The sequence below is a fragment of the Oreochromis niloticus genome, linkage group LG1 (genome assembly GCF_001858045.2).
Source record: "Oreochromis niloticus isolate F11D_XX linkage group LG1, O_niloticus_UMD_NMBU, whole genome shotgun sequence".
Taxonomy (NCBI): Eukaryota; Metazoa; Chordata; class Actinopteri; order Cichliformes; family Cichlidae; genus Oreochromis; species Oreochromis niloticus.
Window position 1 is genome coordinate 4,799,144 of NC_031965.2, and position 27,877 is coordinate 4,827,020.

At 42.2% G+C, this 27,877-nt stretch overlaps 1 protein-coding gene across 2 annotated transcripts in view; it reads left to right on the forward strand.

Moving 5' to 3' along the window:
• Positions 1 to 1,634: 1,634 nt before the first annotated feature.
• The window catches only part of adamts17 (ADAM metallopeptidase with thrombospondin type 1 motif, 17), a 150,649-nt gene continuing 124,406 nt past the window's right edge, over positions 1,635 to 27,877 (forward strand). For both annotated transcript variants that reach the window (XM_019355478.2, XM_025910618.1), the window contains exons 1-3: positions 1,635 to 1,856; positions 2,153 to 2,514; positions 23,291 to 23,462. In XM_019355478.2, coding sequence (XP_019211023.1) covers positions 1,802 to 1,856; positions 2,153 to 2,514; positions 23,291 to 23,462 — 589 coding nt within the window. In that variant the 5' untranslated portion in view covers positions 1,635 to 1,801. The remainder of the gene's footprint in view (positions 1,857 to 2,152; positions 2,515 to 23,290; positions 23,463 to 27,877) is intronic.

Here is a 27,877-nt window from a genome sequence, read left to right on the forward strand (position 1 = left end):
CTTCCAAGTAAGCTTGCAAAATCATTCTTTGGAAACTCAGCTGCTCCCACCTGCCTGCCCTCCTTCTTGCCGCACCATCGCTGGACCTCTGGAAAAACAAGGTTGTAACTGCAAGCTCACTTACATCGTCAGCCAGACGCTCACTCGGTCATACTCTCCCCTAGAGCAAACTCTCATCCACCTACAAGTAAGGCTTCATCATCCCAACTCTTACTCGCCTTCAGTCATCCTCACCCGTTCATTGAAATTAACTATTCTCTCCCTCTATTCCAGTTGCTTCCTCAATGGGGACTCTCACCACCACCACCACCACGGCTACAGTTCATGTCACTAATTTGAATAAGGCTTTGTTTAAATCACAACCTAACTGTCCGTTGAGTCTGCTCTTGGGTCCACTCCCACGTACAGGCCATCTCGGCCACTGAGTGTAGCAATAGATGATAGTATCCAGGGTCAGGGATGTCCATTTACTTTGTATCAAATAAATGTTTCAGAACTCAAAATTTCACATATTCAAAACCTGTGACCAATATTAATGTAAAGCCATTTCTGTCTTAATGTATTTTGAAAAGAGGTCTAAATGATTAAAGTACTCATTGTGCATCTGGAATCTAATGTGGACCGGACCATTACTTATATGATGAATACCATGTTGTGTTTAAAAGCCTTGAAACTAAAAACTGAGATGTTATACTCATCACTGATTATTAAGGGAATGCATCAAGGGAGCTAAGGGCTTTTTCTCCACTCATTTCTATATAGCTAGACTTCTTTCAGAAATCAAAATTGGTAACAACTGATCATTCAAAAGAATGCAGGTTAAAGGCATTTCCATATGAACTTAATTTTTCAGACTCAAGGGCATCTTTTATATACAGCAAATGCAACAAATGAAGCGGGCAACTACCTGCACTGTTCTCACACATATAGGATATCATACAGATGCTGTGTTAGGAGGCCAGCAGGCTAAAGACTGTTTAATGTTCAATTCTTGATGGGTAGGGCATTTTCATTATACATCTTTGATGGGTAACTTCTACAAAAGTTTAGAGCTGGAGTGCATTGTTGAATAATTTAATTTTGTGTGTTGATTATATAGGTTGCCTCCTTATGGGCCAGCTGTGACTTAGGAGATAGAGTAGGTCATCTAATCCAGAGAGTGGTGCCTCAATCCTTGGCTCCTCCAGACTGCAAGTATCTTTTGGAATTTGTGTGCATGTGTGACTGTCAGATGAGGCTTGAAATAAAACGTTTTTTGAGAGCACAATTAGAATATAAAAAACTATATAAGTACAATTCATGCAGTTACTCCTAAAAACTCTGGTTTATGTAGTTTTAAAAATGATCTCCTTTTTATTTGTATTTTTACTGTTCAACAATCACATTTTCCTAAGTTGGTGCTCTTTCGTTTGTTCATCCCCTCCCGTCTATACAAGGTTTTCTCTTAAAAATGAAAAGCAGAATACAAAAAACCTTTCACAATTATCAGCAATTCTCCCCACTTGAAACCACGTGTAGGGTTTCAACCCACGACACTTTCAGACAACTTTGCCGGCCAATGAGAATAGAGAGATTTCTCGGTCTCGGTCGCCTAAAGGTTTAACGGACCCAATCTCACACGAGTAGAGGCGGACTCCAGTTGTGTAGGCGTGTCTTGCACTGCAAAGTAATACCAGCCTGAGTTATTGAAGCTTCTCCTACTTTGGAAAAGTAGAGTTTCCGACCTATGCCTGCTAAGCGCTTCAGTTTCCTCAAAATAAAGCACTTTTAGTTTTTCACTCTGCGCTGCTTTGTTTTTATCATGGTTAACAGCCATGTTGTCCATCTGCTCTTTCTCTCCTGCATCGGATTTACTGGTAAGTATAACAGCTCTTAGGCATGAACTCATTGCCGTGTACGACGGTTGACATAGGGCAGCTGAAGAAATATCTTTTTGCAGTTAAAAATCCAAATGTTTCTCACCAGTTACTTGCATTCTGTTACGAATTGTCGAAGGGTATAGATTTTTGAGATCCACAAGCTGAGCTCGGATGTTGAACATGTGTGCTAAGAGTCAGGGAGCACCGGAGCAGACTGTTCCCTTACTTAGACTAGGATAGACTGTTTTTGTCCAATGTGGTCGCTGTTTGATGGAGGCTGTCTCTATCCACAGCCCAGTCTGAGCTGGAGACAGATGAAGTAATTCCCAGGCTGCTGTATGGCCAGGAGGCGCACCTATCCGACCACACTACCCGCACCCTGCAGCGCCGCGGTCAGCGCTCCCTGGACGCCGCAAGAGAAGGACGCTGGGAAGCAGAAAACATCATCGTCTCACTGCCCGCTTTCGGAAGCAACCTGCATTTAAATCTAACGCGGGATAGCACGTTTCTGTCGAAGGACTTTGTAGTAGAGGAGAGGTACAAGGGGAAAAGCGCAGTGGTAAACAGTTTATCCAACAACCAGCTATGCTTTTATTCTGGAGCCATCATTAACCATACAGACTCTCTGGCATCAGTTAGCACCTGCGGTGGTCTGGTAAATGCGTCTGCAGTTTCTCTTTTTGTGTGTGTGTGTGTGTGTGTGTGTGTGTGTTTGGACTTGTTAATAGGTGTCATATGATTCAATTCAAGCAGTTGGGGTCATATTATTCATTTTCATAAAACTAAAGACTACGTTACAGCAAATTGGCTAGTGAGACTTCAGTCACCTAGTGAATCACCTCTGAAGCATGATTTTGTAACAACTGCTAATCTCTTAAACCCCACTGACCTGATGGTGGGTCAGTCAGTTCAAAGTCACACAATGCAGCTTGATACTAACTGCATATTAAGGGCTTGGCAAAACACTGTAATTCAAGTTCCACTCAGCAGTTCTCAGCTGCATCTTACAAGCTCCTCAGTGAGTCAAAGATTAGCAACTTCCACTGTGAAACATATCTGTAAGCTGAGCGAGCAGGCCAGGAGTTAAGAATTTTAGTTTGTGTTTCTTTCATGCTCTGTGTATGTTGAGTGGTGTTACGTAATTACTTTGTGCACATCTTGATTAGTGACAGAGGAATATGGCGATTGCTTCAGTCTTAAGGTATTGCAAGGAAAGTACTGCCTAACTAGAAAATACTGGATTTTAAATAGTCAAATCTGTTAATTGAGATCAGTAGTTTGCCAACATCCATCGGAAACTTTCACTTTAAAATGTTTTGAGTCACTTACTTTTACTAGCTATAGCAGTCGCTGATCTCCGAGGCACTCGTGGAGGAATGGGGTGGGGTTGGTGTTTGGTATTTTGATAATACTCTTATATAATAGGACTGTGCAGGTAGGGGTCCGGGTTCAGTCCTGGACTCCTGGATTCAACAGGCCTGAGGTCAGTTCCCAAAGCTGTGCTTCTTATTTTCTCTGTATAGCCTTAGTAGCCACATTTGAGCATTAAGCCCACCTACACTGAATGAGAAGATCATTGTCCAGGAGTGAACAGACACATAGTGTGTTCATATGGAAAAACAAAACAAACTTTGGCAGCTGTAATATGTGAACTTACAGCCTCATATCCTCCTGCATGTTAGGTTATTTTGTGAATGTAAATTGGCTAAGTGGTCAGTAAGACCAGAAACATGTTACTCACTGTAAATGTGTGCTTACTGTAAGTAATTCTTTAAACTCACATTCACATTACATTACATCTGACTTACAAGCAAACCAACCCTAAATGGGTTACATAACACAATATCACTTCAAAGTTTAATTTTTCCAGTACAAGCAGTTGGATGAAGGTGGGAGAATAGGTTACTGAGAAAGAACACTGAGGCAACAAAGGGAATAAAAATTCCCATTAAAGATGCCACAGTTCAGTTAGTACTGCTTTTACTACTGGAAGAAATTATGTTCCAAAGTAATAACACAAAAGTTGTAAGCAACAAAGCAGAAATGTAATCTGCATGAAAATGTTTCAGTTGCTTGTCCAGTGTTTATAAATGTATTGCAAACTTTATCCATGATTAGTGTTTTGTTGAAATTGGATAAAAGCTACTATTCAAGTTGATGTAAGATGGTGGTTGACTCCACAGGGGGACTGTCATAGGGTAAGAGGTTTAATACACACCTGCCAGGTTCCCAGTTTATGGTGCGGCTAACACATAGAAGAAGCCAGCTGGTAAATTACAACCAACGACCCTTTTGTGCTGTTAGGTGAGAGTGCTAACCACTGCCCGCTGTGCTGAGAGAAAGAGAAACGTTTCCTTTTTCAAAAATGTATTTATTTCTAAATTGGGACCCATGGCAATGGATGTTAACCATGTCAAGCTCTGGGACACCTGTCAGTCGCACTTTACTGTGTATGTGTGTATGTGAGATAGCCTGGCCTACACACAGGTGCACAGAGTTGATTTAACCATGTTGCTTAGTTGATCTGGTAGTTCAACTGTTTGTGGTTGGATAAATTTCATAAGAGTGCAAGCCCACTTTGCCCTTGTGCGACCAAGGAGCAGTGGATAAATGAGACTGATATCTGCATGGCCAGCCGTTTGTCAGGCCTGCTTGGATTATTGTTTGCTGCATTTCTTTCTTCTATTTTTTAACCTGTATTCAAAATTCATCAGTGCAGGGTAGACAGGATAGGAGGGCAAGGGAAGACACAGAGCAAAAGGCCACAGTTCACACTCAAACCCCGGCTGCTGCATTCTAGCAATAAGGCATATGGGCGGACGTTTGACCAGTGACCTAAACTGGTTCCCTGTTTGCAGTATTTTTATTCTGTATTTGCAGTAAAAGATGAGTTTGCTCCTTTGGTGCGTGATCGCCAAACACTTCATCCCACATAACTTGGATAAAACATTACTTGGTTGATCAAATCTCCTTCAAATATTCCAGGACAAGGGAAAAGTGGGAAGGTGATTTGATGAGAATTTAGGTTTACTTGAAGTTTGGCTGCACGTGTGGCCCCTGCCTGCTTTCAGTTGGATTTTTTCTGACTCACTGACTACTGGGGCTTTTGTGGACCCATCCAGTCTTTCTTGTTCATCCAGACCTTCCTCACTGGCTGATGAAGACTCCTCTTCCTCTCCAAAAACAGGCCTAGACATTGAATTACAAAACAGTTCCTGATTGTTGGTGATTCATAACTGTTGTGAATCCAGACCCTTGGCCAAAGAATTCCAAGTCAAGCAGAGTTTTATTGTCAACCCAACAATATACACTCAAAGTGTACAGTTGGATGAAATGTCATCCTCCTGGGTCGAAGTTACAAAGTGTAGAAATAAAAATGTTGTTTAATCTGCTGTCAACAGATTAAACAAAAATTAACTAATTAATCTCACAATTTTTCTGTAATTAATTGCGATTAATCGCAATTACTTGATCAACAGCCTGGTTGCAATTACATTTTTTCAATTTAAGCTTGTAACAGACATTTATGCAATATAATGAAGTAAATGCAGAATAAACACAAAGAATGTTAAATGCTTAAATTCAAAGAGTAGTAGTTGAATAGTTTCAGTCTTTTAACACAGGGTCTCTCCTGTGAAATACAACTTTTTAAAAAAAACCTATATGCTAATAGGTAAGTATACACTAATATATAATATATATTAGTGCTGTCAAACAATTAAAATATTTAATCAGATTCATCACAGGGTTACTGTGGATTAATTTTGATTAATCACGATTAAATATCATTCATTTTTATTCTATATTAATCGTATTTCATTTTGCATGAGCAAACAGACTCGAGAAAAAAGGGAAAATATACGCACTTAACATGTTTATTGGACACCTTGAACATTCATGTTAACAAAAAACTCTGTAAACATTTATCCTCACTCTCTCTGTCACTCTTGGGGAGGCTTCAAGTCCTTGAAACGAGGAACCAAAGCGATGTAAAGCGCCTGTTCTCAACGATATTAACAGGTCTGCAGTTTGTTGCAATCCACTTGGCAACTGTGTAGATCAGTATGTCTGAGGTAGACTTACTGAGCCCCCGATGCTCCGTGAGTAGTTTGTCGCAAGCTGGGTGACACGTTAGCCAAAGTGCTAGCAGCATCCCCGACTACCGTATGCTTTGCTTCAATGTGATATTTTGGAAGTGCTTTGGTGAAAATAAAATTCCTTCTTGCACAATGTGCATAATGCTTTATGTCGGTCGACTGTTCCGTCTTGTTATTTTTTTAATACTGAAATTTCCCATCAAGAGGGCAAATGTGTGCTTATCATCTTCCATGTTGAGTTGATTGGTTCAGCTGCCCGTCACTACCAGATCAACTGCCCATTTACGCATGTGTGATGGTAACTCTACTTGGACAAACTGCCCGAAATCCATTAACAGAAACGTTTCAGGGATTTTGAGTCATTCTGCACTCCAGATGCATTAATTGCGTTAAAAAAAAAAAGTAATCGTGTTGACCGTGATGGTGGATTCATTTACTTTAACGCGTTAATTTTGACAGCACTAAAAATTTCAAATACATATATACAACAATACAGAACTAAGATAAACTAAGAATAAGTACAGCAGTATTGTAATTGAATAGAAATAGAATAAGAAATAGAAAAATGAGAATAAATAAATACAAGAGTACACAGAGTGGTACAGTGTAATATGGAATAGTGCAAGTATTGGAAGTGAGAGGAGAGTGTTATATAGTCCAAGAAGTGTGTGAAGGAGGGCAGCATGGTGTTCAGGAGCCGGACTGCTTGGTGGGAAAAAACTATTGCACGATCTGGCCGACCTGCTCCTGATGCTGCAGAGTCAGAGTCAGGAGTAAACAGTTGGTGGGAGAGGTGATGCGGGTCAGCCATGATGCTAGTGGCTTTACAAATCCAGCGTCAGGCGTAAATACCCTGTAGATTGGGTAGAGAGCGGCCTATAATGCGCTCAGCAGTCCGCACAATCCTCTGGAGGGCTCTGCGGTCGGACGCGTTTCAGTTTCCGTACCAGACTGTGATGCAGCTGGTTAGGATGCTCTCTATGGTGCCTTTGTAGAAGGTGTTAAGGATAAGGATGGGTTTGGGGAGGTGCACCTTCTTCAGTTGTCTCAGGAAGTGCAGTCGCTTTTTGCTTGAATTTCTTAATCTCCTGGGGTCCAGTGTATAATTGCCCATTTGTGACTACTTTTGATTTTACCTTTGTCTGAAATTACAGTTTTCATTTTTTCATTTTGACATTCTGTATTAACACAATTGATCTAAAAGTACACAAAAAATATCAAATTTAAATTACTTACAAAGTTTTTTACTGTGAAAACCACAAACATGTTTCTGTTTACATTTTCACAACTTGAAATGCAAATATAAATTGTCAATTTTAAAATTACAGAACAATTAGGCATCACAATAAGATCCAAAAAATAGTTTCTGTGCATCACAAGACAGGGTTTGTATTGCAATCTGCTGTTGGTCACTTTTTGGCTAGCAACTGTGAAATTCCCTAGTGCCCTTTTTGTTCTGACTTCACACTAATTAACATAAGACAAGACACTATATACTCCAAACACACTAAATGTCACAAATCTCTCACATCTCAAAACTCTCTCGCTGCCGTCACTCCCAAAACTGCCAAAAATGCCACGTGTTGCCATATAATATTTTTAATTGGTTGAAATTTGTAATTTTTTTTACACCAATAGGAAAGAAATGTCATGGATTTTTTTTCGTTTCACTGTCCTTAGAAAATGCCATTTTTACTGTATCTTGCCACACTAAACGTGATATTTATTTCTCTTGTTTTACATGACCTATCAACACAATTTAAAAACTGGTGTGTATATAGTTTCAACTCTGCACTTTCAGCACAAGTTGAAATGGAAACTTAGTGTGGGTGCATCTTGTTGCTATGTCATCTTGAATGGGTCATATGATTTGGGTGCGTCCGTTGATCCCAGAGGGTAAATCTAGTTGAATCATGCTCTGATAGCTTTCAGAGGCACTCTTTTGGGTGAGGTTGGTCAGAGGGCTGGTCAGCTCCATGAAATTTGGGATGAACCTACAGAAGTAATTAGCCAGCCCCAAGAACTGCTGCATCTCATTTTTTTTGGTCTTGGGATGAGAACAGGATGCAACAGCTGGAGTCTTCTCCATCTGCATCTGCACACTACTTTGGGTTGGTGGTGAACCCCTGCAGCACTGCGGCATCTCGCTGCATATGCTTTGCCCAGGTGTCACTGTGGATCATGGCATCATCCAGGCACACGGCAGCATGTTGATGCAGCACCCTCTCCGTGAGACACTAGACAGAATTGGTATAAACCAGGGGTGGAGAAAGCAAATTTTTTTGTAGACTTTGTAGTCAAGGGAATCTGCTACTAGCCAATGGTCAAGCAAAAAAATACAATGGCAAGGTGATTAATACAATGATTTAGTACAACTTCATGTATATCTGTTTGATAAAGCTTAAGTTGGATCATATACACATTTGACTTGCTGTGCCACTAATGAAGAGGAAAACATTTTAGTAATGGGTATCTGAGTCTGGGTCAACAAGACTGAAGGTATCTTGCTGCTCAACAGAGCTTTTGTGTGATTTACACAAGAATGCTGGTCTAGTGTATATAAAGACTGCATCAAGCTCAAAGCCAATGAGAACTGAGAAGAGAACTGAGAAGGAATCTTAAAAAGGAATCTTAAAAAGTTATATCGGCAGTGGAATTGAAATCGCTAATTTCGTATCGATTTCCATCTATAACTCCAAGGCCGTCTCCTCGACAATAAGCTCTTCCCGGCAGTGCTGGCTGTGGAAATTGCTGAGGTCTAATCTGGGTATGGTGGTCTTGGTTGTTTTGAGGTATGCTACAGCACCAATGGCCTTGGTTGAAGCATCTGAGAAGATACAACTCTGCTCCAGTGAGTAGAACATTGTTCAGAGCGATGCCGTTGTTTTGTGCGAGTCAAAAACTACTCTGATCTGGTCTGGCTTTCTCGGTTGATAGATCAAGTGTTGGTAAATACCAGCACTCTGTGGAGGTGGAAGCTCTGCATGGTTGTCAAATACTGCATTAAAGCAACAAACTGCTCTTTCTTGCTTGGGTTGTGCTCTAGGGTTCATCTAAGAGAAGAAAGAGAAGTCACAGCTTGCTCTCGATTGTTTGGCAGAGGTGGCTTTGGAGATCAAAAGAAGCGTCAAAACTCTGTCCCTCAGCCTCCAACGTTCAGATGGAGCCCCTCGACAGCAGCCTAACAGTAGCAAAGGAGCTCAACAGCTGTTAGAGACCACCCCTCCCTAGCACCTCCTGCCCCCCACCTCCACCCTACCCGGTACACTTCTCCTCTCCCTCCATGAGGTGAGGAGAAGCCTGAGAGCGGTGAACCCCAGGAGAGCTGCCAGCCCCTACAGCATCCCAGTGGTTGTGGTCGAAGCCTGCGTGCACCAACTGGCAGTGATCCTCACCAGCCTGTTCAACCTGTCTGACTCATGCCACTGTTCCCACCTGTCTGAAGGCCTCCACCATCATTCCCATCCCACAAAAGACTGCAATAGACAGCTTCAATGATTACAGACTACTATAGCCCTCATGTCTGTAGTCATGAAGTGTTTCGAGCAGATATGCGTCAGCACACCAGAGACTGCCTACCACCCTCTCTTGACACCAATTTGCTCTGTAAGCAAATTTGTGGGTGCTTACAGAGCAAATTGGTCCACGGAGGATGGCATCACCATCACCATCTGGAGAAAAGGAAGAGCTACGTGAGAATGCTATTCATGGACTACAGCTCACAGTGTAGCTGTGCGGATGGGGATGCAGAGGGGAGGAGGCACAGTCCATTTATCAGTCTGACAGCTTGTGCAAGGTAATGATCAGATTATTACCTGAAGACTAAAGCTATAAGCATAAATCCTTTCTTAAAAAAATGAGCCACGAACTAACTAAAAGTGAAACACGAACGAACAACTCACGAACACTGTGTAAAATACCCAGAACCATGACATTATGTCTACCTTTTTAAGCTTTGTTCTGGCATGTTCTTCACTACAGAAATGGCAAAGAAAATGTTGGTTTTGCTTATTGAGATGCAGCTAGACATTTTCATTAAAACTGGATTTGGTGATTATTTTTATGATTAGAAAATGAATGTATTCATATTGTAGACAGTGGTACTGGCTAATAGCACCACTTTAGCTCTCTCTATCATCAGTTCTTTTATTAAAAAAATTCTAAATACTGATATGTGATTCTAATTGAGGATCATATAATCAGACTTATTTGGGTATTTATTCAAACTGGTTTTGGATTGATCAGGTTTTAGTTTATATTTTTTGATATTGCTCTATCAAAGCCAGAGATCTTGACTCCAATGCCAAAAACTTTAATTTTGTCTAGTTTAGTTTAATATGCTCAGTTTGGTCATTTGCTAGCTAATCAGAAACATCCAAACTTTCATGTATGGCATAGCCACTCACTTATATACTGGTAAGATGAACATGAGGCAGAAGGTAGGTAATTAAAGTGCTACAAATTGAAAAATGACATGTAGTGACAAAGAAAGGGAATTGAGAACCGGTTCTTGTAGAAAACCGATTCCCAGTAGTCCAATTCTTTGGTATTGTTAGTCTGCCTGCTTGTCGATCCCACTTATCAGTTCTTGCACCTGCACAGCAATCAGCTGATTTCAGTTCGCGTGTCAGAGGAGAAAAATAGCAACGCAGTCAAGAGCATGGAAACACAAAAGGACGGGATAAATGGTAAAGTGGAAAACTGCATCCAGGACAGAAACAACCTCATTATGCTGCTAACACAACTTCGGTTTTTTGGAAGCATCTGCCAAGACAGCATGCTAATGGTAAGCTAGCTAAGAACCCAGAGCGAAAGCTGAGTGCAAGCCAAGAGCCAGATCCTTAAGTTCAACAGGTAACAAGCAGATGAGCAGTCAGGCTGCAGCCTCTCTTTCTACCTGTTCATGTTTCTGATCGTTTTTTTGTGCTGGTTTTCATCTTTGCTTTGTGCGGTCAGCTTTGTATTCTACTAAGAGAAAGATCTTAGAGATGGCTGTCCTCATTAGGAATTTGTGTTGGTGTGTGGGGTTGTAGCCTCGGGTTTATATTGTTAAACGCTGATCATGATACAGTGTGTTTTAGCTGTTTTACAGAGTAGCGTGAAAGATTAGATTAGATTAGATTAGATGAAACTTTATTAATCCCTCGGGTGGGTTCCTCCGGGAAATTCAGTTTCCAATAGCACAGCTCCGACAGAAGTTACAGAATGTGAGCAGAAATATACCATATATGCACATATATAAATACAGAGTATACAAAAGGGATAAATAGAATAAATAGGAATAAGAATACAAGGGAATTGCACATCTCAAGTATTGTGAGTCTATTGCACTGTTGGATATTAACAAAATGTATTGCACAGTGAAATGGCACTACAGCTTAGTTGTTCCCCCCTCCTTTGTCCTCCTGTTTCCCCTCCCTCTCCCCTCCAGAGAGGAGTTAAACAGTCTGATGGCGTGTGGGACAAAGGAGTTTTTAAGTCTGTTGGTTCTTGTCTTTGGGAGAAGCAACCTGTCACTGAACAGACTCCTCTGGTTATTTATGGCCGTGTGCAGAGGATGCCCAGCATTGTCCATAATATCCAGCAGTTTCTTTAATGTCCTTTTCTCTGCCACTGTCACCAGAGTGTCCAGCTTCATGCCAACCACAGAGCCAGCCTTCCTGATCAGTTTTTCCAGCCTGGATGAGTCCTTCTTTGCTGTGCTGCTCCCCCAGCACACCACAGCATAGAAAAGTACTCCAGCAACCACCGACTGGTAAAACATCCTCAGGAGCTTCCTGCAGATGTTAAAAGACCTCATCCTCCTGAGGAAATACAGTCTGCTTTGGCCTTTTTTATACAGGTGCTGAGTGTTGCATGACCAGTCCACCTCCTCTCCCTCTATCTGAACCGGCAGTGGACCTGCTCTGGACCTCCCGAAGTCCACAACCAGTTCCTTGGTCTTTGAGGTGTTGAGTTGCAGGTGGTTTGTGTGACTCCATGTGACAAAGTTCCTCACCAGACTTCTGTACTCCTCTTCCTGATCATCCCAGATACACCCCATGATGGCTGTGTCGTCTGCAAACTTCTGAATATGGCATAATTCAGAGTTGTAGCAGAAGTCAGAGGTGTACAGGGTGAAGAGAAGCGGGGACAGCACAGTTCCCTGTGGTGCTCTTGTGCTGCTGACCACAGTGTCAGACGTGATGTCCTTCAGCCTGACGTACTGTGGTCTGTCAGTGAGGTAGTTTGAGATGCAAGCGACCAGGCATGGGTCCACCTGCATCCTGTTTAGTTTTTCCTGAAGCAGACAGGGCCGAATAGTATTGAAGGCATTTGAAAAGTCAAGAAACAGGATCCTGACCATGGCTTTTCCTTTGTCCAGGTGTGAGTGGGCTCTATGTAGGAGGTACAGGATGGCATCCTCCACTCCGACATCCGCCTTGTATGCAAACTGTAGTGGGTCCTGGGCATGTTGTACCTGTGGTCGGAGGAGGTTGAGGAGGAGCCGCTCTAGAGTCTTCATAAGATTTGACGTCAGTGCCACCGGTTGGAAGTCATTCAGCTCATTGGGACAGTTCTTTTTGGGGACCCGGACGATGCAGGATGTCTTCCATAAGGCGGGCACTCTCCCCAGTCGCAGACTGAGATTGAAGATTGGTTGTAGCAGCTCCCCAAGTTCAGTAATGTAACGTAATGTAACGAGTAGTATAAAGCATTACTGTTTCCTTGGAGTAATTAAATAATGCACTGCATTACTTTTAAGGAAAGTGTTCTGTGTAATTTTTGCAATCATGACTTTTTTGAGTAACGACTCCAACACAAAAAACATGCACAAACATTTAACCCACAGCATGAATTTATTTGCAAGAGAGGAATTTCTTTATTGCTACTTAGCAGTGGTGGTGACTGTCCAAACAGAGCCAAAGAGAACCCAACGACAATTGTTAAGAGACTCGATACAGAATCAAATTGATAAGTGAAGTCGATAATCGCTAAATTCTTATCCAATTTCCATCCCCATTAGTGACTGATGAGACTGTGATAAGAATTAAACATAGGTGATTCAAATTTCTCATACTTAAAAAAAAACCCCATCACAAATTAGCGTTCTCTATTGTGGCTCCTAAGCTTTGGAATAACCTTCCTCTTCACATTAGGCAATCGACATCAGTGCTGGTTTTTAAATCCAGATTGAAAACGCATTTTTATTCACTGGCTTTTGACTCAGTGGTTGACTGACTTGTATTTACTTATATTTTATTGTTTTTGCTATGTTTATTATTTTTATCGTATTTATTATTCTTATGGTATCTATTATGTTTCTATTGTTCAGCACTTTGGTCAGCCTTGTGTGTTTTTAAAGTGCTATATAAATAAACGATGATGATGATGATGATGACAAATTAGGTTGCTGAATGTCATCTGGGCCATTTTAGTTGAATTAAAATGTATTTGGGAATAACAACACTCCTCACTCCCCAAGATATTTTTGTACAGTACACAAATTGGAAGGCCAACAGGACTGAAACCTGAACTTTGGTAAGCGATAGGGTAGGGTGGAGTTTCTTTATTAATTAATTAATTGATGTTATTCTTTTTATGTTTATTATAGTACATAGCGAAATGGTAAGCAAGCTACATATTCATTTTATAAGACAAAGTACTCAATTATTGGCAGTACTAGCACCACTGTTTGAACAAATATTTGCATAGTGATAGATTCCAGGGACCCCAAAATGCAACTGCACAAAAATTGATAACAGCAGAATGTATTCACAAACAGCAATGTACACATACACGTAATGTAGTCTTTAATTTAGTTTGCTAGTTTCAGTCATTTTGCTAGTGTACTGTTGGGGAAATCTAGTAACATGTATATATACATTTTTTTTTTTTTTTTTTAAGAATTTGAGTATTATAAAAAAAATGATTTCTCTATAGATTTTGATAAAATTGGTACCCTTGGCAGTTTACAGGGAATGCAGAATTATTAGGCAAGTTGTATTTTTGAGGAATAATTTCATTATTGAACAACAACCATGTTCCCAATGAACCCAAAAAACTCATTAATATCAAAGCTGAATGTTTTTGGAAGTAGTTTTTAGTTTGTTTTTAGTTTTAGCTATTTTAGGGGGATATCTGTGTGTGCAGGTGACTATTACTGTGCATAATTATTAGGCAACTTAACAAAAAACAAATATATACCCATTTCAATTATTTATTTTTACCAGTGAAACCAATATAACATCTCCACATTCACAAATATACATTTCTGACATTCAAAAACAAATCAGCGACCATTATAGCCACCTTTCTTTGCAAGGACACTCAAAAGCCTGCCATCCATGGATTCTGTCAGTGTTTTGATCTGTTCACCATCAACATTGCGTGCAGCAGCAACCACAGCCTCCCAGACACTGTTCAGAGAGGTGTACTGTTTTGCCTCCTTGTAAATCTCACATTTGATGATGGACCACAGGTTCTCAATGGGGTTCAGATCAGGTGAACAAGGAGGCCATGTCATTAGTTTTTCTTCTTTTATACCCTTTCTTGCCAGCCACGCTGTGGAGTACTTGGATGCTTGTGATGGAGCATTGTCCTGCATGAAAATCATGTTTTTCTTGAAGGATGCAGACTTCTTCCTGTACCACTGCTTGAAGAAGGTGTCTTCCAGAAACTGGCTGTAGGACTGGGAGTTGAGCTTGACTCCATCCTCAACCCGAAAAGGCCCCACAAGCTCATCTTTGATGATACCAGCCCAAACCAGTACTCCACCTCCACCTTGCTGGCGTCTGAGTCGGACTGGAGCTCTCTGCCCTTTACCAATCCAGCCACGGGCCCATCCATCTGGCCCATCAAGACTCACTCTCATTTCATCAGTCCATAAAACCTTAGAAAAATCAGTCTTGAGATATTTCTTGGCCCAGTCTTGACGTTTCAGCTTGTGTGTCTTGTTCAGTGGTGGTCGTCTTTCAGCCTTTCTTACCTTGGCCATGTCTCTGAGTATTGCACACCTTGTGCTTTTGGGCACTCCAGTGATGTTGCAGCTCTGAAATATGGCCAAACTGGTGGCAAGTGGCATCTTGGCAGCTGCACGCTTGACTTTTCTCAGTTCATGGGCAGTTATTTTGCGCCTTGGTTTTTCCACACGCTTCTTGCGACCCTGTTGACTATTTTGAATGAAACGCTTGATTGTTCGATGATCACGCTTCAGAAGCTTTGCAATTTTAAGACTGCTGCATCCCTCTGCAAGATATCTCACTATTTTTGACTTTTCTGAGCCTGTCAAGTCCTTCTTTTGACCCATTTTGCCAAAGGAAAGGAAGTTGCCTAATAATTATGCACACCTGATATAGGGTGTTGATGTCATTAGACCACACCGCTTCTCATTACAGAGATGCACATCACCTAATATGCTTAATTGGTAGTAGGCTTTCGAGCCTATACAGCTTGGAATAAGACAACATGCATGAAGAGGATGATGTGGACAAAATACTCATTTGCCTAATAATTCTGCACTCCCTGTATATATCAAGTTTTATCCAGATTGATTAACGTGTCTAGCATGAGTTAGGGAACAGACATGCATACAAATGTTGCGAGCATTGTAGTAAGATTAATTTGTACCCATGTAAGTTAAACTGATGAACAACTTGTGACTGAATGACAGAAGTTTTATTTCTTTATTAATTGTGAATTTTTGTTCAAGGTCTGTTTGCCCATTTACAATAGGCATAGGCTGCTGGGGGCTTTCTATGATGCATTGAGGTTTTTCTTCACTCATCTCTTTTTACTCTCTGTGTGTTTATACACCACATTGATAAATAGTGAATAAAGGCAATCTCTTCCTCTCTGCCAAAACATAATGTTTTTTCCCGTCTCCCTCCCCTCAACCCCAGTCACCTGCAGCAGAGGGTCTTTACCTTACAATATAAAGCACCTACAGGCATCTATTGATGTGATTTGGTGCTATATAAATAAAATTGAATTTTGTTATGATGTGTTTTGATGTCTGTTTTTGATCTAGCAGTTACCTGATCCAGAATGATCTTTGCCTATGGGAGACAATACAGTGATCTCATTTTGCTTATGTGGCATATGGCCTCTGTGTCTTGTCCTGCTGGAGTTTTCATCCTTTTGGGAGTTTGTTATCAAGTGCTTGGTTATAGGAAATCATTAGCTCTCTCTCTCTCTTTTGTTTAGTGGCTATACCTTGGTCCGTGTGACTTGAGATCACTGTTTTTGTTATTTGACATTTTTGAGAGCAAATTCTCATGTACATGGACAAGTGGTCAAGATGTAGGTGTGCATGGTTGCTATCCATCATTCTTCACTGTACACTGTAAATAGTATCTTAAAGCTGTGTTAGTTAAACCTTACCTTTGGCATCGGGTAACTCTATAGATATTAGACAAAACAACTGGATTTTACCATATAAATAAACTGTATTTCAGTGTAATAATGTATAAAAAACATGGGAAAGAGCAGTAGTTCTAAAATTTGATATTCTCACAGTTACAGTATAACTTAACCAAACCCATTTCTCACTTGCTTTCGCTGTGCAGCACTTGATAGGTTAAATCAAACTTTCATGAATCAAAAGTATTGAAACTCTGAGAATAGAGAAAGTTTTAAAGTACCACACATCCCTCCAAATACAGCTATCTTTACATACTTTGCATAGTTTTGATATATTTACTCTCCAGTAACTATGACTGGTATCATATTCATATGTTGATGGAGCTGTAGAAATCCTTTAATCCATCCTCCAGACCACATTCTGCTGGCTAACATCATTTGTTAGTCCTGAGGTTCAGCTGGGAGTGGAATGTCTGCACAAACGCTGGAACAGGCTGAGCTGTATTTTATGGCATACCACACCATTATAGTCAGAGGAGGCCTGTTTATAGTAAATGCAGAGTATAATTGTCCATTGTGTTTATACTATACTAAACCTTATTCTGTTTTACTGATATGAAGCCATTCAAAAAAGAAAATAAAACTGTCAAATGCTTGTTGAAAAAAATATGTAAGACTTCAAATTAAACAGGATTGCCCTGTGTAGGAGGCTATCCAATGTAGTTAGCTAGGCTATTAAATTTGAATTTCTATTGTATACAAGTAGCACCAAATCAGGTGATCAAGAATTCAAGGTTACTATTAATTAGGGATGGGAATAGTCCAATTCATTGGAATCGTTAGTCTGCCTGCCCATCGATCCCGCTTATCGGTTCTTGCACTCTCGCTATGATCAGCTGATTGCAGTTTGTGTGTTGGCGGAGGAAAATGATGGCACAGTTTACAGCGTGGATATAGACATTACTTTTATTTTTATTGGATAAAAGCATGAGACCATGAGAGATGGTAAAGTGGAGACTGCTCCAGGACAGAAACAGCTGCATTATGCTGCTAACACAACTTCAGCTTTTCGCAAGCACCTGCAGAGGCAGCATGTTAACGCTAAGCTAGCCAATAATGGTCTTAATGTGCCTCATGACAAGCCTCTCGAAGCACTTCATCATGATGGGTGTCAGTGCAGTGGGACGGTAGTCGTTGAGGCAGGACACCAGAGACTCCTTTGACACAGGAACGATCATGGTGGCCTTGGTTGAAGATGTCAGTGAGGAAATCTGCCAGCTGCTCTGAGCACTCTACCATGGATGTAATCTGGATCAGCAGCCTTCCGTTTGTTAACTCTGCGAAGAGTTTTTCTCCCATCAGCTGAGGTCAGTCACATAACCTGATCATTGTGAGGAGGGGTAGTCTTCCTCACCATTATGTTGTTCTGAGCGTCAAATGGGGCATAGAAGTTGTGCCCTGGAAGTGGCCATGGTTCGACAGTTTGACCTTTGCTGTTCACAGAGCCGCCTTGTCAACAGTGACATCATCAATGCCCTTGTTGATGTGTCTGGTCACCGATGATGTGTACACCTCCAAGTTGGTGTGGTTGGTTTGTTGCAGCTTCCCTGAACATGTGTGTCAGTGTGCTCAAAACAGTCCTGAAGTGCAGAGAGAGCTCCTGTAGGCCAGGTTCTCACCTGTCTCAGAACCAGTCTGCAGCATCTGATGAGCGGTCTGTATGCCGGAATTAGCATAACAGACAAGTGGTCTGATTGTCTATAACCATTCCATATTGATGTAGATACACAATCCACCACCGCGAGACTTACCGCACAGAGCTGCATTTCGGTTGGCACAAAATGAGGTGAGCCCGTGTAGCTGAATGGTGGTGTCCGGAACTGAGCCATGTTTCTGTAAAAACAAAAATGCAGCAGTGCGTAAATTCCCACTGTGTAGTCTGCTGGAGTTGGATGGCCACTGAGTAGATGGCGCCGGTGAGGTCGGCTGCCGTGCTGGATGCTCTGCCCCAACTTTTTCACTTTTTGCGGTTTTTCGTCACTTTTTGCTATATCTGCCATAATCTTGCATGGGCATCATGCAAAACACACAAATTCGCTACAGTAGAGACACTCTGGTCTCTATTGGTCTACAATACACGAACATTTCACCATGTTTAACTCCTGACCCAACCTGGCCAAAGGAGATCCTGAGAGAGAACAAAGAACGCGACCCTAAGCGATGGCCTCGAGGGAAACAAGCCGGGATCAGGAACAGGCTACGGGCTCGCGTACACCGCGCACCCATGCCCAGTATCCTGCTAGCCAATGTTCAATCCATCGAGAACAAGCTTGATGACCTCAGAGGCAGAATTAAGTTCCAGAGAGACATTCGGGACTGCAACCTCCTCTGCTTCACCGAGACTTGGCTGAACCCAGCGATACCAGACCACGCCGTGCAGCCGGTTCTTTTCGTTTTACCGCATGGACAGGACAATGGAGTCGGGGAAGAAAAGAGGTGGTGGAGTGTCTTTGATGGTGAACAACAGATGGCGCGACAGCACAAACATCTCTCCACTCACACGCTCTTGCTCGCCCAATCTGGAACTTTTGATCGTTAAATGTCGCCCTTTCTATCTCCCTCGGGAATTCACTGCGGTCATTGCCTGCACTGTTTACATTCCGCCTCACGCGGACTTGGACACTGCCTTATGTGAGCTACATGAGGCTCTCACACATCAACAAACACTTCACCAAGATGCCGCACTCATTGTTATGGGAGATTTTAACAGAGTAAATCTCAAACGGACATTTCACAACCTTCACCAGCACATCAACTGCCCCACCCGGGGCACTAGGAGATTAGACCACTGCTACATCCCGTTCAAGAACTGTTACAAGGCTCAGCCCCTGCCGGCATTTGGAAAATCGGACCATACCGCCATCTTCCTCATGCCTGCTTACAAACAAAGGCTAAAGCAGCAACCACCAATCAGGAGGGAGGTCGCTCGCTGGACGGACCAATCAGTGACCGCGCTGCAGGACACACTGGATGACGCAGACTGGGACATGTTTCGGCGCAGCTCTGATGACATCAACGTTTACGGAAGCGGTTGTGGGATTTATCGGGAAACTAGCGGACGACACAGCAGAAAGAACTATCATCTGAACGTTTCCCAACCAGAAGCAGTGGGTGGATAAAAACATCCGCGACGCTCTGAGATATCGCACCGCTGCCTACAATGAAGGGCTCGTCTCTGGTAATATGGACCTATACAAGGCTGCGTCTTACAACGTGCAACGCGGTCAGAAAGGCAAAGCGGAGCTACGGGGAAAAACTAGAGTCACAGCTACGACAGTGCGACTCTAGGAGCCTGTGGAAAGGACTGCGGACAATAATGGACTATAAACGACCAGCTTCTTCAATGATGAATGCCGACGCTTCACTGGCTGATGAGCTGAACACGTTTTATGCTCGCTTCGACACCGCAACAATTAAAACAACAAACGGCTGCGCGTGCTCGGAGTGGAGACAATGCATTCATCATCACAGAGCATGCCGTGAGGAACACCTTCAGGAGGGTGAACACCAGAAAGTCAGCAGGACCAGATGCAATCCCTGGCCGGGTCCTGAGAGCCTGCGCTGACCAGCTAGCACCAGTGTTCACGGAGATCTTCAACCTCTCCCTGGCCCAAGCAGTGGTTCCCACGTGCTTGAAACAGTCCATCATTGTCGCTGTTCCAAAGAAACAACAGCCCGCTTGCCACAATGATTACCGTCCAGTAGCACTGACTTCAATTGTAATGAAGTGTTTTGAAAGACTGATGAGAGATCACATCACTTCTTCACTTCCTGCCACCATCGACTCACTTCAGTTTGCTTACCGGACTAATCGTTCCACAGATGATGCCATATCTCACCTGCTCCACACATCCCTGAGTCACCTGGACACTGGCAGAGGGAATTATGTTAGGATGCTGTTCGTGGCCTACAGTTCAGCATTCAACACAATAATTCCCTCTAAGCTTTTCACCAAGTTGACGGATCTAGGACTCAGGTCATCACTGTGTCAGTGGATCCTCAACTTCCTCACAGACAGACCCCAATCAGTGAGGGTGGGAAAACAAGTCTCCCCCTCCATCTCACTCAGCACTGGAATGCCTCAGGGCTGTGTTTTAAGCCCCCTGCTGTACTCACTGTACACTTATGACTGTGTAGCCACATCAGACACCACCTCCATTGTCAAGTTTGCTGACGACACTGTTGTTGTGGGCCTGATCTCCGACAACATCGAGACGGCCTACCTGGAGGAGATTAGGAACCTGGAGACCTGGTGCCAGGAGAATAACCTCCTCCTAAACGTCAGCAAGACTAAGGAGCTGATCGTGGACTTCACTACAAAGCAGGCAAGGAATTACAAGCCCCTCATCATCAGTGGCACGCCAGTGGAGAGAGTGGACAGTTTCCGATACCTGGGTGTCCACATCACTCAGGACCTGTCATGGTCCTGTCACATCAACACCCTGGTTAAGAAAGCCCGTCAGCGTTTCTTCTTCCTCAGAAGACTTAAAGACTTCCATCTGCCACTGAGGGTGCTCAAGAACTTTTACTCCTGCACCATCGAGAGCGGCCTGACGGGAAACATCTGCACCTGGTTTGGGAACAGCACCAAGCAGGACAGACGAGATCTGCAAAGAGTGGTGCGCTCGGCCGAATGCATCATTCAATCAGAGCTCCCTCACCTGCTGTCCATCTACACCAAGCGGTGCAAGACCAAAGCTAGGAAGATTATGATGGACCTCTCCCATCCCAACAATGGACTCTTCTCACTGTTGAGGTCTGGGAAGCGCTTCCGCTCCCTTAAGGCCAAAACAGAGAGAATGAGGAGGAGCTTCTTCCCCCAGGCTATTCAGGCCCTGAACCAGGTGTAGAACTGGACTCTCACACACATCACATCACCACACGCACTCTGGTTTTTCTTCATGCACACTTCCTATAATTTATAATCTTTCTGCTATTTGCACATTTTTACTGTAAATTTCTAAGTTAAATCTGTAAATTTTGTAATAACCTGTAAATATTAAATACTGTAAAACCACTGTCATTTAATGGTCGGGCATTGCACAGCTTCAAGCATTTCACCTCATGTCATACTGTGTATGGTTGTGTGTGTGACAAATAAAATTTGAATTTGAATTTGATGTAGTCCAGTTGATTGTCTAGTGCAGGGGTCCCCAATCCCAGTCCACGAGGGCCGGTGTCTCTGCAGGTTTTAGATCTCACCCTGGGTCAACACACCTGAATCACATGATTAGTTCATTACCAGGCCTCTGGAAAACTTCAAGACATGTTGAGAAGGTAATTTAGCCATTTAAATCAGCTGTGGTGGATCAAGGACACACCTAAAACCTACAGGGACACCGGCCCTCGTGGACTGGGATTGGGGACCCCTGGTCTAGTGAGCAAGCGTTTGAGAGCAGGATGGATGGGAGAGCCAACCGGCTTGGATTTGCTCTTAGCCTAGCACAGACCCCAGCACATTTGCTGCCCTTCCGTTTCCTCACACATTGCTTTCGGCGACCCATCCATCGGCCACTGGCATCAAGTGATGCCGAGGACTGGATGTCTGGTTTCCGTAGCAACCTAACGACACGCAGCGCTTCTGGTCCTGGTCAATTTTTGTGTGATGTGTGTTTGCCGTAGGTAAACACGAACAACCCTTGTTCTGGTGTCCATGTGGCTCAGAAGTCGTGATGAAAAGGTGATTAAAAAGCCAATTAGTTAAACCACAGGAATTTCTTAAAGACATAATTACCTTCAAGGCCTCTAATAAGAAATAATTTTGTCTTATTAATGAGCAATAATAAATATTCAAAAGAGAAGAATCAGTTTTCAGAATGAACTGCTCATTGGTAGGGATGGGAAGATCATTTGTGGATGTAGGCTTCCCCGCATCCTTCTGTCTCTTCATATAATCCCAGACACACTCGATGATGTTGAGATCAGGGCTCTGTGGGGGCCATACCATCCTTCCCAGTACTTCTTGTTTTTCTTTATGCTGAAGATAGTTCTTAATGACTTTGGCTGTACGTTTGGGTTTGCTGTCCTGCTGCAGAATACATTTGGGGCCAATAAGTAATCATTTATATTTCTGAAAGCATTCTTTGCTTACAGCACCTGCCTAAAACTTTTGCACACTACTGTAGATGGAATAGAAAAGCACGAACTAAACAGTCATGAGTGTGGTATAGTCCGGGAAAACGGAAATAGACAGGCCATTCACAGTGACCTGTTGTTTTTCCCAAGCAAGCGGCAGGATATTTGCACATTCTTGGAGGTAGTGGAGTTGGGCAATGATGATCCGTGGTGGAGCCCCCTGTTTGGGAGCCTGTAGAAGTGATCTGTGTGCCCTGTCCAGCAGCGGCGCCCCTTTCAAGCCCAGTGCTTCCTTCAGCAGTGCCGCAACAGGGGATGCAGAGCAGGCGTGTGTCCCGGGAACCCTCATTATCCTGATGTTTGTCCTTCTTGATCTGGCCTCTAAATTTTCACACTTGTTCTCCAGAGAAACAGCCACATCTGCCAGGTGTCTTTTTGCGTTCATCATCACTGGACTTTTTTGAATCACACTTAACACCTTGGATTGGGGCCAGATTAACAAACTTTTTTGCATGTGGGAAAAAATTGTAGTTAAACAGAATTAACATTACAGCAAAATGTTAACTCTTCTCAGAAATTACTTAAAAAGTACAAGCAAATACCTTGCAATTATTTTAACGTTCCAAAATTTTACATTATTTTTATTCTGTATTTATTTTAAAAAATGTAGAAATAATAGAGCTCTCTCAAATGTAGTACTTTGTTATATCTTCACTATGTTGGAATTATTGGTTGTAATAATAAACAATGTCAATTTACAATAAATATAACTTTTAAAATCATGCTCTTTTTTTTTTGCTCCAGGACCAGATTTCCCAACGCAGTCGTAATAATTTCAAGTTGTATATTTCTTGACAGATGGGGTTTATCCAGATGGGGGAGGAGAACCTGTTTATCCAGCCTGCTGTTGTACATGACCCATCCCAGTCATTCTCCGGTCTTAAACACCAGCTTTTGCGGCAATCACATTCAGCCAAGACCAAATCTGGTCTAGATTTTAAGCGGTCCAACTACTGTGGGGCTGTACAAGGTGAGTGACACATCGAGATTGAATAGCGGAGGACATATGGTATAGTGACACTGACAGTAGAAGTGTTTTAGAATGATAGTTCAGCAGCTTGGATGAAATGGACAAGATGATTGGTCACGGTTAAAATTATTTGTAAAAATGAAAAATGGTAAAGATGCATTCATGTGTATGTGTGTTTTTCCACAGGTACAGCACTGTTTAAATGTACATTCTGTGAGAACACACTAAAGCAATGACAAAAGCTAACTTTTCGAGTTTGAAATTTGTGGTAATTTGCAATTGGGGAAAAAAAAAAAATCGATTCACCAGAAAAGACCAAGAAATTGCAAGTGATGAAATTATAGCAATGAGAAGTCCTTTTTAGAGAAATATGTGTAATAGCACTCAAACCACTTTAGCCAACATGCTCCATTTACTCAAATGAGTCAATCCATACAAGCACGTTGCCTAAATGCTTTCTATGTAAACATCCACACACATTCACAGTATCTTGCCCAAGGCAGTACTGGTGACTGGTTGTCAGGGAATCAATCCACCTGTTGTGTAGAGATGGCACAATGTCACTTTTTTAATGTCTGATACTGATATCATAAATTTGGATATCTGCAGATACCGATATGAATCCGATGTTGTCTATTTATATAATCAATAAAACTGTTTTTTAAAATATCTTGCTGCATTTTGTATAAGATCATACTAAAATTTTAAAAAGCAAAACACTAAAGCTATTACACTATTACACTATTCTATTACACTTGTATGCAAAAAATACACTGCACCCCAAATATTTTGCAGTTCAGCAATACTGATCTTTTTATTTAAAATTTTAGCAGAACTAAGTAATTAAAGTAATATTCAAAAAGTAATTTAAAATGCAATCTTTTGCAGATTTCAAAAAGTCTTTGGTTCTGAAAAAAAAGAAATGCAATATTAGCACAAAATAATGTTTATATTCAACTAAAAAAACAAAACACGTTGTGGAATGGACCCTTTTATACTTAAAGCTTAAAATAAATAGACATCCAGAGTGGAAAGCAGTGCAAATAAGTGCAAACACAGCTTCTCGCTACACTCATCCTTTAATGGATGTCAGTGTAAAGTGTTTCTGTCAGATTTAACCTGAGAACCTGAATTTTGTGTAATTACCATACAAAACTTAACATAAGTATAAAAAAAAGTCTTTTTCATAGTGTTTTTTTTTTTTTTTTTTTTTTGAACTATTAAACTGTTTAGTCATGTGTCATCCCAAGGTAGGTCTCCCCGACAGAATTTGTTTCCCCTGCGTGACGAGCATTCGCTGGGCATGGAGTGCGGGTTAGGACTGGGCGATATGACCCAAAATTCATATCTTGATATTTTTTAGCTGGAAGGCGATATACGACATATATCTCGATATTTTTTTAAAGCCATAAAGTAAGACCAAAAAGAGAGTTCTTAGTCAAAGCTGTGTCCCAGATGTCACACGGGCACTTTTATTAACATACAGCATAGATGTACATGAAAAAAACTACTCAAAAATAAATAATTAGCATTTATTAAATAATGATGCTCTATAAATAAAAGAAAACAATGTTGTTTTTGTGCATAACAAAGAGCTCACAATTCTGAAGTTAAAATGTAAACTAAAAGATGCTGAGCATAATGACATAGACAGATTTCACAGCTGCTCTGTTCCCAACTTCTACTGCGTGACTGACAGCCTGGAGTTTGAAATCCTCTTTGTAACCACGTCGCTGAACAGGTGCAATTTATGGTCCTTATACACACACAATACAGTAATATTACGTTGAAGCACAGTACATGTCACTCCGCTAGGCTCCTCGGTAGCCGTAATGCTCCGACAATCCATCAAGCGGTGCAGCTCCGTAGCTTAGCAAAGTCGTACTAAAACATTTTTTGACAGATTGCTGAGCACCGTGTACCACATAAAATCGGTTCGCGGTCATCAAGCACAACCAGAATTCATACATAAGGCGCACTGTCAACTTTTGAGAAAATGAAAGGATTTTAGGGGCTGCACGGCATTAGCATGGTTAGCTCGTTAGCGCGTTAACACATTGACGCCGTCCAGCCCCACGCACGGGGCGATGCGCAGTAACTCGTTAACGGAGATTTGCCATGTCCATCTTGTCGTTGCCTGCAGGTGAAGCGATAGGGGAGGAGGGGGAGTTGTGTTCAGTGAAGGAGAGAGGCGAGGCAGAGTAACGTTGCGTAGAGACAAAAGTGGACGAAAGAGAGGCAAACTTGCAGCTCCACAAGTATATTTATAACGTAACATATACCATATTGATGTAAAGGATATTGTCACATCTTATATCTCGTATAAAAATATATCGATATTTTTAAAAAACTTGATATATCACCCAGCCCTAGTGCGGATCCAGTTTACGCCGCCTCCATTACAGACAATTAGAGTGGAAGTAGTGATGTTTTAGTTTTGTGAAAAAGTGAAAAATGAGTGTCGTTACATTACCATTCTGTTTGGGGTTACAACAGAAAATTATATATTTATTGTTCTCACGTGGTAACGGACGGGATTATTTTAACAAATGAAGGACATTTTGCCTGATAATTATTTTTATCCTCCTGTAACTTTACTGTAAAAAGGGCTAAAACCTCCGAAGTTTCAGGAATAGTTAGTCGTTATAAGAAGTGTTTGTCTGTGTCTATATGTCAGGTTGGGTATCAGACGCGACCTCTCTAGGGACATCTCAGGCCCTCGAAGATATGGAGGCCTATCTCCCCCACCACTTCCCCTGCCAGTGGCAGACGCCCTCAGACATCGGTGCGTCGGTGGTTCTTTGTGTCCGGGGGTAGGCGTCCAGGTACAGGTACAGAGACACCGGCTCACTCCTTGGTGGCTGCTTGTCGGGGCCTGGAGCAGGGGCTCACTTGGGCCACTTCTGGGGTGGAGTGCCCTCAGCCTCTCGTCCTGGGGCTCGGTCACTCTGGCACAGCTGGCTGCCGGCGGAGCTCACGGGCACGTCACTGCAACCCCCCTGGCTTCTACTCCGCGGCTGCTGAGTGACCCCTTATCTGGGGCTCTCCTCAGCTCTTTCTGGGATAGTGGCGCGGCTGCCCCTCTGTTGGTCTTCCTTGGTCTCTTGTGTTCTGAGGGCCTCTGGATGTCTGGAGTTTTGATCTCCTCCATACCTGCTTCATGCCCTGGAGGACTGGGCTGTGGTCCCCCCACACCCTCTAGCAGATCATTACATGAAGGAACCTTTTAAATACAAGCGTGCTCATGCTCACAGGTGTACACACGGGTGCTCACACACACAAACTACACCCTTTTTGGCTCCTACCTCAAAGCACGCTGTTCGCTGTCGATCTTACGTGCTGCACAATAATGTTTAATATTTAGTATTTACTGTTATATTCCCATAGATCATCGTGATGTTGTTTATTATGTTGCTCTTTTTTTTTCTTCTGCTTGTTTTCTCTTTTTTCTTTCTCAACAGGTGATCCAGGTGATTGATATATGTATTTTTTGTCTGCTTATTTTGTTGGTTTTTGTTTTTTGCCCTTTATCCCCGTCCCTCTTCCCTGCTGTTTTCTTTACCTCTTTCTTTCTCCTCTTTCTTTTCCCCAGTCAAGTCTGTCCCGTATTTAGCAAGTGAAAATAAAATAAAATAAACAATAAAAGGTGAATCAAATAGATCATTACGGCAAGGCTGGGATGGTCCATTTGGCAAAGTAAATCCGTTGGGCATCTTTCTTCGCCTTTAGACAATAATTCTGATGGCAAAAGAGCCAAACGGGACAGGCAAAAAAAAAAAAAAGAAGAAGTGTTTATGAACTAAAAATCACGAATATGGGATACTGTTTGTCCATGATTTGGGGAGCCCAGCATGTGCTCCCGATGCAGGGGAAACAAATTTTGTCGGGGAGACCTACCTTGGCACAACACATGTTTTTGCAGTATGTAGCGAGGCTCCAAACGCTTCACAGGCTGGCCAGTGGATGCAATTCTTAGTGGCATGTAGGCAATGATAAGAAAATAAAATATTGCGATAGAATATCGGTAAAACGCGCATGTGCGGTGCCTTTTTTTTCTTATGCACATGGTGGAAAAAAGATGGCGAAAGCGGATCGTTGAATGAAACAGATGAACCAGAATTGGTTTGTAAAAATTGTGCAACTTCAGTGGTGTGGAACCGGTTTGGCTTTCGTCCGTCAAATACACACCAAAGCACAATTTTTGGTAGAGCATGCTAGCGGGCCATCGTTATTACAGTGTTTTTCGGAAAATAAGGCACACTTAAAATCAATTCTTTGACTTTCTGAAAAATCGACACTGCCCCTTATAATCCGGTGCGCCTTATGTATGAATTCTGGTTGTGCTTACTGACCTCTGACCGATTTTATGTGGCACACGCCGCTCAAAAATCTGTCAAAAAATGTTTTAGTATGAC